Genomic DNA, 12,128 nt, shown 5'->3' with positions numbered 1-12,128 from the left:
TCCATCCATCCATCCATCCATCCATCCATCCATCCATCCATCCATCGCTCTTCCTCCCTCCAGGCCTTCAGCCGCGCGTTCACACGGGCAGGCGGGGTCTGCGAGAGAGCGGCTAGTGTCCCTAGGGAGAGAGGGTGGGGCGGCACCGAAGGCCGGGCGGCCTGAGCGGTGTGGCCCCGCCGCGCGAAGCCCATCCGAGCCGGCACCTTCGGACGCCCGGGCCCACGTGACCGCCCGCTTCCCCCCCTCCCAGTCGCGCGCACGGGCCGGGCTTCTCGGCTACCGCGCGCGCTCGGCGGGTCCCAGCGCCCAAGCGGAGAAGCCGGGGAGAAGGCGAGCCAGCGGGGCGGCGGGCTGCAGGAGACGCTAGGCACGGCGGCGAGGGCGGCGGTCGCCTGAGCTGCGGGAGCCGGGACGGCGCGGATTCGCAAGCACCGAGTGGGATGAAGCTGCCCTGTTCCGCTGCTCCGCTCGCCGCTAGCTGACTCCAGCTCGTCCGGGAAGGGAGACGCGGCGGGGCCGTGACCTTGGCCGAGGAGGTAAATAGCAGAGCGAGGAGGGGAGGAGGCAGCGCCACCCAGCCCCCTAGGGCCCCTCGGCCCCGCCCCGCACCCACCGCTGCCAGCGCTGCGCGGCCGCCCTCGGGAGCCCAGCGCACGTCGCGGTCCCCGGTGCTGAAACTGCCGCGCGGCTCCGGCGGCCCCGGCGCGGGGCACGGGTTCGCCTGCCATTTGTGCTGCCGGCAGCGCGGAGCCGGGGAGCTGGGTGTGCTCGTGTTCTCCAGTTGGGCTGGTTGCTCCGAGGCTTCTCATCTAGGTTGTTTCCCACGAAGAGCGAGGGCATTGCTTTCTCGTGGGGTTGAACTCCCACCCGTTCTTGTTGCCGGAGTCTATTCGGATGCCTTCTTGCCGAGCCTGGACAGCATTACATCCCGACTCCCGAAGCCCAGTGGGTAACGGGAGAGGAGCCGGTGGCTGGCAGCGCAGGCAGGTGGAAGGAGCAGGAGCTGCCCTGGCGTGTGGGGGAGACGCGGGGGAAGAAAGAGGAAACACCTGTACTGGGGAAGGGCGTCGCTGACGCGCCCGCAGGTGGGGTAGGTAGGCAGACATCCGGACAAAGTATGTTGCACAGGGTGTCGCTTTTCCGCCCTTTCGGGAAAGCGTTAAGTGGACATGCTGGTATCGGGAGAGAAAACACTCTGCAGTGTGGAAAGGATAACCGTGGGGATTTTTATTTTTATTTTATTTTTCAAGTGAGCACCAAACACTTTTTAAAATGAGTATCCAGAAAATCAATTCAATTTAAAGCCATAGCCAAATGACTACTCTAACTAAAAGGTGGTCATTTCTTACAATTCCCTCGGGGTACAGTAGCTATAAATTCAGTTAAACACACACACACACACACACACACACACTCTCTCTCTCTCTCTCTCTCTCTCTCTCTCCAGACTGCCCCAGCATGTAAGCATACTCCGTGTGGGTGAGTGCTGTGAATAGGGAAGGGTAATCTGGAGAGTCAGCCCCCTTGAGCACTACCATCGGGATCTCACTGAGGTCTTCTAACCCTTTGCAGTGCTGACGATCATTCCTGTATCCCAGAGCAAACCGAGTGTGGGGGACATGGCCCAAGGGAATAATTATGCGCAGACCAGCAACGGAGTGGCTGATGAATCACCCAACATGCTGGTGTACAGGAAGGTAAGAATTTCTTCACTTTCTTAGAAAAAGAGGGAACTTGTGGCTTCTTGGAAATTCTTCCTTAGATATAAGGATAAGGTTGTATCAACTTTCTGGCCTCATGGACTTCAGAATCACCAGTGACCGCACATGAGGATGATCTGATATTCTCAAGTGTGTAGAGATATAGTGAAGTGAACGAGGCCAGTCAGCTCTGTCTGCACATTTTTGGCCCATTTTAGTATTTAATCCGTGGTCAGCAATATCAGATAATATAAGCATCCTACATATTTTGTTTGTTACACACATGATTTTATAGCATCCTGAATAACTATTAGAAGCTATTCCTTATATACTCTCCCTAAGCATTTGGGTTATAATGATAATATAAATGTTCAACATGAAAAATGAAAATAGAACACTTTGCAGTTCTGTGGCAAGAGTGAGTGTCTGAATGTGTGGGTGGTTTTACTCTTAACTAAACAGTTCTGGTTGTATTTTTTTTTGTCTTAGCCTAAATTATTTTTTACTTTGTGTTATTTTTATAATTTTGATTTTGGGTATTTATGTGATAGTCCCATATGCCCAATACATAAATCTTTACATTCCAGAAGGTATTTTTTGTTGTTGTTGTTGTTACAAACCAATCTGACAGCTTTGTGCATTTGATAACATGCTATCAGCAAAAAACTTCTAGATATTGAGCCACTGTAAAAAAAAGATGGATTCAAATATTGTGCCCATTTTAGAGCGGTTGCTTAGGTAACTTCACTCTGGTTGATAATCAATAATGTTACTAAAATTAAGGAAGTAGTCTTCTTTATTTAACTTTTGTACCAGTCGTCCTCTATTGCATTTTATGCTGGGATTCTTTTTTTTTTGAGCACATTATCTGTAGTGCTTATCGAGCAGAAGTTCTTTAGTTGACATTAACGATGGTGAAAATGAAATCATACCTTGAAACCAAGGAAATTGGTAAAGACTTTGATTAGCATGAATTTATTGAGGAGTCAGGTTGTGTGTGCATTGATCATTCAGCTAGAAGATCAGGACTGGTTATAAATAAATATGAAAAGCTATGTGCTCCCTTGATCTGTACTAAATCAAAACTTTCCTTCTCTGTGGGCCAGGATCAGTCAAAGATGATGATGAATATATGTTTGAGGGAGAATTGTTATTGCTTTAACGTGAAGATTGTGAGCGTATTACCCCAATGCTAGCTGTTTTTTTCCCTCTACCCTTATGGACAGTACTATATTGTGTACCTATGCATCAGTTCTATATGTCTGGAAAACATAGAATGATAGGAAAGAAAAAATAATAGAGGTTAGTTGCTTATTTTAGCTTTAAAGAACCCCAACTAGATAAAGCAAGAAAATAATCCACTTGAGTTTAGATTATTACTATTGCATTTCTACATTGATTGAAATAACTGGATATTTGCCCATTCTATGTAGAGTTGATTCTGAGAAGAACTGTTTGGGAAAAAGTGTGTATTTTAAAATAATTTATAATATTTTTATTGTTTTATATGATTCTGAATTTTATAATATGCAAGACCTGAGAATTATGAATTCTATCTTATAGGTGTGTGCCATATGGAGAGGTGAACCTTTGGATATAAAATTATAGTCATTAACTGGGTCAAATGCTACATTTTCTTAAGATTGAGACTGAAATGATCAGACAACTAAGCTTTCTTGATTAGAGATAAATAATATGACAAATCACTCCATCTGTCTTATTTAGTCAAATTATCATGAAAATAAATGAAAAACAAGGCTAGGATTTTTAGGAATAGTTAGTGGATTATTTAGTGTATCAGCTTCCTGTTGCTAATTTTGAATTTACTGTATAAACTGTAGAATGAAATTGCTTTTCATGCTATTTGTAAATTAACAGACTGTGGTGACTACAAGGAGAGAATACAATGCCTCATTTTTTTTAAGTGTTTTTATTTTGCTGGTTAAAGTTAGAACTGTTTGTGCTACTTATTTGACTGCCTTTTATTAGCTTTTTGTTTAGGGTTAGTGATATGTATAATTCACTTTTAGAAAACATTTCCCTGATAAACAGTGATTGGAAAAAATAACTTAGTTCAGTATAAATAAACTCCAGATAATTTAAATAAAGATCTTTGGTTATCATTTGCTAGTTACCAAATCAAATGGCCCATGTCAATGTGCACATACAATACAACATCACGGATCTCATGTGACCATTTTGCCTCTGTTTTTTGTATCTTATGTAGCCTTAACATTTAATATCTTCTCAGTGGAGGCCAGATTTTTATTTAGAGATGGTAATAGATCAAATAGATGTATTAGGACAGTTCAGTTAGTTGCTCCACTTGAATTTAAGAATGATCGCTATATTAAAGATGCTTATTAATCATGAAATGCATCAAAGGTTTAGAAAATAACTTCAGTTTCACAGTACATTGCTTAACAACAGTGGAGAGAATGGATAGAGAAATTGATGTTTTATTGATTCACTCCAATTTCCCACCTCTATTTCACTGTTGAAATTGTTATTGCAAGTGGGTTCCGAACTAAACCACCCTTCCTTCCAGTCACCTCTTACTGCCAGGATTCTGATGACTTACACACACTAAAGATCTGCATATGCTGTTTTCATTTATCCTCTTAGGCTGTGAATGACATTCCTATGAGGGTGGGAAACAATAAGTAGTTTCAATGGAACACAGAGAAAAGAACTGGGAGGTGGAATTTCTTGTGTGTGTCTGATGCCTTTCTCTATTTTGACTATCATTTGGATTATAGGAATTCCTCCAAATAATTCCAGGGATTTTCCCCCATGTAGAACTCTGTAGTGATGCTACGGAAAAAAATTATACAATGGGTAGAGCTTTATGATCCTCTAGGTAGAGTAATGCCACCATAGTGAGTGATACAGGCAGTGGTGAGGCTACCTGATGCTCAGGTCGGTACCTACAAGAGGTCTCAGATGTTTGTCAGTACCTTTTTGATTTAATATGAAGAATCTCTGTAGGTTTCATTTGATGTCAAAGGTACATTTTAAAAATTCATATTGACAAAATGTTTGCCTTTCCAATTTTTTATTTATAATGCTGCTTTTTTGTAAGCAGATGATTAAGTTAGAGTAGTTCTGCCATTTTGTGTGCTTGAGAACACCTTAGATAAAGCTCATAAAATATGAGGCTTGAACACTTTTATTCCTGGGACTTCCTAGATAGCCTTCAGGCAGGCCTTAAGAAAATTATATTAGAAGTAATTAACTTTCTTAGGAAGAGACCCACCGAGCTCTAACTTGTCTTGGATTCCCACTAGCACTACTAGCTTCCTGAAACGTTCAGAAGTAACAGTTCAGAGCTAAGATTTGTTTTGGGTAATGGGCTCCAACACTACTCTCATGCTTGGTCTTCTTTGGGTAAAATCCTCATTCCTGAGGAAAGTACCCCTGTAGCCCATCTAGGCCCTGGAAGACACAAACCAAATATGGTGTCTGGCCAATGTGCTGCCCACTGGGCAGTATAGATCACATTTTGTCCAGAAGTTGACCTTCCTTCCTGCATTTGAAAAAACAGAATATAAAGTACCTCGAGGCCAATATTTTAAATTGGCTGGCATGCTGGCTTCTTACAAGAAAGAATGCTCAAAATGAATGATGACTTCCAATATTATTGCAGCAAACATTTATGCTCCAACTAACAAAAGCAAAAATGTTTTCCTCACTCACTGCGGTAGTGGAATGAGCGTGTTTTTAGGAATAGCAAACCTTTGAATTTCACTATGCCCCCCCATATTCCTTCATTTCACTCCCCTCTCCTCTCTCTTCATCGCCTGTCTAATTGTTCTCCTTCCATTTCCTTTTTATTTTGTCTTCCCAAACCAGACCCAAGAGTGAAGATAGGATTTTCCCTAAATGCTACTTAGTGTAGATGTAAAAGTGAACATGGTTCAAAAGTGAACTCTTTTGGAGAAGAGAGCAGATATTGGCGTTGTAAAAATAGCTGTTATGCACAGTCACTCAGGTGCTATTAAACTTGGTATCCTAAGTGCCATGGGGTCCAGTATGTTGCTATATAGGAGGCAGTGGCAAAGGTTAGTCTTCAAGAGTTAAGACTGCTTTGTTCTTAAAAAGGAAGTTTGAGACCACTGGCCTTTTTTACTTGGTGGCCCAGTGGGAGTCCTCACCCCAGTAAGAAAACCACCTATGCTGATCAGCTTGGCCTAGACATGTGTTTGAAGTCTGTTCTGTGAGAATAGACACACCTGCAAGAAAGTTTTGGAAAAGACTGAGTGGTAGACATTAATCGACTCTTAGGGCTGTGTTAGCTGGCATTTTGTACATGAATTCAGAGCATTTGCTTCTTCAGGACTAGCTAATCTGGTCAACCTTGTGGCTCTCAATAGTCTTGCCATTAAACACCATTCTAGACAATAATATTTGACATTTTGAACCTTAGTTATTTTGATCTGTCTGTGTTTAGGATGTTAGTAGATTGAACAGTGCTTATAGGTGATAGCAAAAAATAGTCCCATTAGACAAGGAAGGGCTGTCTGCAAATAGATAATCTCAAAGGCCTGAACCCTTAGCTTAAAGATTTCTAAAATTGTGCCTCGGATGGGAGACAGGCATCGGGAGAAGGAGAAATGTCTTCCCATTTCAGGAAAGGTTCCAAATGAAGTGCCTTGTATAAGTTAGATTATTTAAAAGCACCTTTCTGTGCCAGTGAGTACTGCAAATATCGAGGGGATCACTATGTAGACTCGAGTATATGATTGTCCAACCACTAAACTGTATACCTGAAACCAACATAAACTAGAATCTAAAGTAAATTTAAATGAAACTTTCTGGACTAAAGGGTGTTGTCTACTATAAATAGAATTCAGTCTCTCTGGGTCAAGTGCAGTGACACAAATACTGACATGTTTTGAGATAGAGTCCAGCCATCATCTGTGATATTTCCACTGAGAAGCACACAGAGACATTTTGTAAGTAATAAGGTAACAATGAATTTGAGGGTAATAATTAACTTGGGTTCAGAGCAGAAAAGCTTCCATGGCTGAGCCTTTCCTTCACCCATTGCTGCTCATCAGCGCTGTTTGTGGGAAAGATGAGGATTTGTGGCCTGAATTTATTTCCTTCATTTCTCACCTCTGACCTTCCTGAATCTAATTGACCAGAGGAAAGTACAGATGTACTAAAGAGAAGGCATCTAGGGATTTTACTGCCTGCTAAAAGCCTTTGTGGTTCTACAGAATAATGGAAATCAGGGTATTTTTAGGCAATGTGGGTGATAGAATGTGATCACTGTGGAGAATCTGGAAATATTTTGGGTTTGGACAGCTTAGTGACTTAATAAATGTTAAGTGTCCTTGAAAACAGGATTTGGGAAAACAAGTGACACAGATAATTGGTCTTTGCTCCCCCCCCCCTTAATATCAGTGAAAAGCAGGCATTTAAATGTCAGGGTTACAGATTTCTACCTTACAAAATATCAATCTAATTATAAGGTAATTGTAAATGATAAAGTGGGTACCCAGATTCTTAGGGAAAAAAAATCCTGCTTCTCTCCGCCATTTGGCCAAGGCAGTATAAAAATTTAACTTATTATTTTAAAAATTCCCTTTGTCTTGTTTTCTTTTCCATTAACAAAGGGCTTAGGACATTAGAACCCTAATAGGCAATCATGATCTTGATTCTAGCTCTATTAAAAGTGCCACCTGATCTAGGCTGTACAGCAGTGTGGCTGAGGGGCCCATGTATAAAGTAAGTTATTTTTTGCTACAATGTGTGGGAAAATGGCAGCTTTGTGATATTAGTTGGGTTCTTAAGAAAAAGTTCAGGAACCTTGTTAGTTTAGGTTTTTCCTGGTGAGTATAGCAGGAAAACAGAGTTCTTAAGGAGTCAACGTGCTGAAGCAGAAGAGTGTGTGCACTATAGTTGGGTATATTGTTTTTGGTTTGTTTGGTTGTTTTATTTTAAGTTTTATTTCCCCCACATGAGAGGAGGGGAGACAGAGAGACTGACTCCCACATGTGCTCTGACCAGATCCACCTGGCAACCCTGGCTGGAACTGATGCTCTGCCCATCTGGGGCCATTCTCACAACCAAGCTATTTTTAGTGCCTGAGGTGGAGGCTCCATGAAGCCATCCTCAGCACTCAGGACTGATGTGCTTGAACCAATGGAGCCATGGCTGTGGGAGGAGAAGAGAAAGAGAAAGGAGAGAAGGGGGAGGAATGGAGAAGCAGATGGTCACTTCTTCTGTGTTCCCTGCCTGGAAATTGAACCCTGTACATCTATCTATACACTGGGCCAGTGTTCTACCAGAGTCAACTAGCCAGGTTCTGCCACTGTTTGGCTGTGTGGTTGTGGGTTAGCACCTAATTCCTTTCATGTCAGACAGACTCATTACCTATAAAATGATGGAAAATAAAAATATTTCATAGAGCTGTTTGATAATAAAATGAGCTAGCCTAGGCAAAGTTTCTTGTGTAGACCCTAACACATATTAAATCCTCAATAAATGCCCTACTAATAATTTTTATTAACATTATTAATATTAATAATGATCTAATTATTATTACTACATTCCTATTATTATTTACTTAAAAAGTTATTGAAAAGTTATTGAACACCTTGTATGTAGCATAGGCTCCACTATGTTACAGATAATTAATAAAGAGAAAAAGGTAAACATCTATCTTTACCACCTTCAGTCATGTCTTCCTGGGAGTTGAGAACAGAGACTGTAGGAGGCTTTGGTAATATCCTTTTATAACACTTACATTGTCTTGTCTTGTATTATTTAGTCCTATATAACTAGCTTCTTCATTTTAATAAGATCTTTGAAGTGTTTTCTTATATATCTTTGAAGTCTGCACAGGTCCTTGAATATTATAAAAACTAAATTAAGCCTTTGGGTCCAAGAATTTCAGATGTAAAAAGAAACTGAGAATTTATTTATTTATTCACTTTGCACATTATGAAAATTAGGATCAGAGAAGCAGCACAATTTACCTAAGGACACACAGCTTGAATTTAGGTTTATTTATCTTTCTATGGCCTATCTCTCCCTGTCGCTCTCTGTCTCTGTCTTTCTCTCTCACTCTCTTAAAATAAATGCAATAAGTCATTGTGTTTGTAGTTGTGTGTCAGTAAATAATCAGCATCCTGGTTGCTTCTCATGACACCCATGGATTATCCTAATTATGTCTGATCACCCACTAGAAATAGATTATTACACTATTTTTTCCTTCAACTTTGGTTTAGCTTTTGGATTCCCAGGAATAAAATTGGGAAGTTAGTCTGACCTACTCTGGGAATAGTTCTGTTCTTGATTTGATCCTGGCTGGAAGTTTTAGACTCAAAGAAAAACTAGAATTTGATGCTTTGTGGCAGTGCTGTCCTACAGAGCTTTCTGTCATGATGGAAATATTCATACATGTGCTATCTATGCTGGTAGCCATTAACCACATGGTGCACTCAAATACTTAAAATGTGAATAGTGTTATTGTGGACTTGGATTTTAAATTATATTTAATTTCTATTGATTTAAATTTAAATTTACATAGTCCCATGTGGCCAGTGACTAATGTCTTTGAAAGCACAATGATTATAAAGACCTTTGGAAAAATAGCATCAAACCTAAGAGAAGAGATAAAAGAATGATCTATACTTAGCTTGACACTTGACACAGAGTACTGGCAACAAAATAGGGCTCAACACATGGTTTTTAAAAAAGAATAAAACAGAAGTAAAATTTTAAAGGAAAACAGTGGCTCCTGATAAGGAGATGGTTGATAAATGATGTCAACTGTCCACTCAGTTTATTTATTCATTTCATCCTATGGGAAATATCAGCGGTCCAAAAAGGGTAACCTTCCTAAGATCGGATGATAGAGGCTGTCTTTCAGTAGGACAGAAGCCTGCAAAGACCATGAATAGGCCAGGATGGCTATGACCAGGGCTGGGGCCTCAGCTGATTTACTATTGTGAAAGCATTTCAGGTAATCTCTACCTTGTAGCATCTTAGAGATGCACCTGAGCTACCCCAATTCCCAACAGGACTGATGGAAAACCAGACGCTTCTGGATAAAGAAATTTGAAGTGATTGGAATCCTTGTTGAGAATTTAAGATTTGGACTATAAAGAAATCCGTTTTTAAAATCACTTCATTCTTTTTCTATTGTGCTAATTTTAATATGTACTTAATACAAATGAGCATGGCCCTGGCCGGTTGGCTCAGCGGTAGAGCGTCGGCCTGGCGTGCGGGGGACCCGAGTTTGATTCCCGGCCAGGGCACATAGGAGAAGCGCCCATTTGCTTCTCCACCCCCCCCTTCCTCTCTGTCTCTCTCTCTTCCCCTCCTGCAGCCAAGGCTCCATTGGAGCAAAGATGGCCCGGGCACTGGGGATGGCTCCTTGGCCTCTGCCCCAGGCACTAGAGTGGCTCTGGTCGCTGCAGAGCGACGCCCCGGAGGGGCAGAGCGTCGCCCCTGGTGGGCGTGCCGGTTGGATCCCGGTCGGGTGCATGCGGGTGTCTGTCTGTCTCTCCCCGTTTCCAGCTTCAGAAAAATACAAAAAATAAAAAAATACAAATGAGCTTAATAATATATTTAGTAATACCTGACACTCTTTTATCCTTCTGTTTCATAATCACCATACAATAAGAAAAATATGAATTTCAATTGATGTTAAAGCACATTTCTATTTCTGATGGCTTTTAAAAATTTATATACTGGATATATATTTTATAAAAAATACCTCTAACTCCATCATTGTTGTTGTTGTTGTTGTTGTTACTCTTTAGCTGAAAGATTGTAAGAAAAATTGTATAGGTTGTTAGGAAAAAATAGTGCTTAAGAAAAATCCAGAAAAAAATTTTATTCAATTAAAATTTTTCTCTCTTAGTAGTTACTTTTAAAAAAGGACTCTATGAGGCAAAGGATTTCCAATTTTATTTTTGAAATAACCATAATAGCCTGCTTTATCAAACATTTCAGCTTGTTAGCTAAAATAAGCTACATAATATCCTTAAAGACCAACCAGAGAAAAGAAAAATCTCATCTTCATGATTGATTTAGAACCAAAACTTATTCTTTCAAAGGAGTCAGTCATTTAACCTACTTAAATATGTCTCTTTTAAGATCTTTGTTCTTAGAAAGGTCTTCCTCTTTCATTCCTGGAATGCTATTTCCTATGCTTCACAATAATGGACAATTGTTTGCTGAGTATTAATTGTGGTAAGTTAGCTAAACTTAAATTACCTTTTTTGTTTATGATGCCTATAAAACATTCCTACAGCCTTTTAAATGGAATTTTCTTTGACAAAAATTTAAATTAATGGGAAGGTGGACAGTCAGTCATTAATGCAGAAATCTTATGGTACAGAAGCTATTTGTAAACTTTGACAACAAACAGGGAGGATGAAATCTAGTATGACGATTTTCCATTCAACAAATGGTGGCAAAATTTGTATTTTAAAATTGGCATAACGTTATGAATTACCAAACATTTAATGGGAATATTCCTGTTTTTCTAAGTATCATCCAGAAAACGAAAAGCACTTAATATGTTTAACAGTCATGGTGAAAATCTTCAATTTGTTCAAAAATTAACAAATTCTTTTTTTTTTTAATTTAATTTTTTTAATGGGGCGACATCAATAAATCAGGATACATATATTCAAAGATAACAAGTCCAGGTTATCTTGTCTTTCAATTTGTTGCATACCCATCACCCAAAGTCAGATTGTCCTCTGTCACCTTCTATCTAGTTTTCTTTGTGCCCCTCCCCCTCCCCCTTTCCCTCTCCCTTTCCCCCCTCCCCCCATAACCACCACACTCTTATCAATGTCTCTTAGTTTCACTTTTATGTCCCACCTACGCATGGAATAATGCAGTTCCTGTTTTTTTCTGATTTACTTATTTCACTTCGTATAATGTTATCAAGATCCCACCATTTTGCTGTAAATGATCCGATGTCATCATTTCTTATGGCTGAGTAGTATTCCATAGTGTATATGTGCCACATCTTCTTTATCCAGTCATCTATTGACAGGCTTTTTGGTTGTTTCTATGTCCTGGCCACTGTGAACAATGCTGCAATAAACATGGGGCTACATGTGTCTTTACGTATCAATGTTTCTGAGTTTTTGGGGTATATACCCAGTAGAGAGATTGCTGGGTCATAAGGTAGTTCTATTTTCAGTTTTTTGAGGAACCTCCATACTTTCTTCCATAATGGTTGTACTACTTTACATTCCCACTAACAGTGTATGAGGGTTCCTTTTTCTCCACAGCCTCTCCAACATTTGCTATTACCTGTCTTGTTAATAATAGCTAATCTATTGTAAAAAGTGTGAGGTGGTATCTCATTGCAGTTTTGATTTGCATTTCTCTAATAACTAAAGAAAATGAGCATCTTTTCATATATCTGTGGCCATTTGTACTTCCTCC

The 12,128-nt window shown here is 40.2% G+C and overlaps 1 protein-coding gene across 6 annotated transcripts in view; it reads left to right on the top strand.

The window, feature by feature from the left end:
* Positions 1-206: 206 nt before the first annotated feature.
* RGS7 (regulator of G protein signaling 7) overlaps positions 207-12,128 on the top strand; it is a 476,419-nt gene continuing 464,497 nt past the window's right edge. For all 6 annotated transcript variants that reach the window (XM_066235224.1, XM_066235205.1, XM_066235210.1 and 3 more), the window contains exons 1-2: positions 207-539; positions 1,576-1,700. In XM_066235224.1, coding sequence (XP_066091321.1) covers positions 1,623-1,700 — 78 coding nt within the window. In that variant the 5' untranslated portion in view covers positions 207-539; positions 1,576-1,622. The remainder of the gene's footprint in view (positions 540-1,575; positions 1,701-12,128) is intronic.

This window comes from Saccopteryx bilineata, chromosome 1 (genome assembly GCF_036850765.1).
Source record: "Saccopteryx bilineata isolate mSacBil1 chromosome 1, mSacBil1_pri_phased_curated, whole genome shotgun sequence".
Taxonomy (NCBI): domain Eukaryota; kingdom Metazoa; phylum Chordata; class Mammalia; order Chiroptera; family Emballonuridae; genus Saccopteryx; species Saccopteryx bilineata.
Note: the sequence above shows the minus strand (reverse complement) of the source record. Positions and strands in the feature narration are given on the sequence as shown.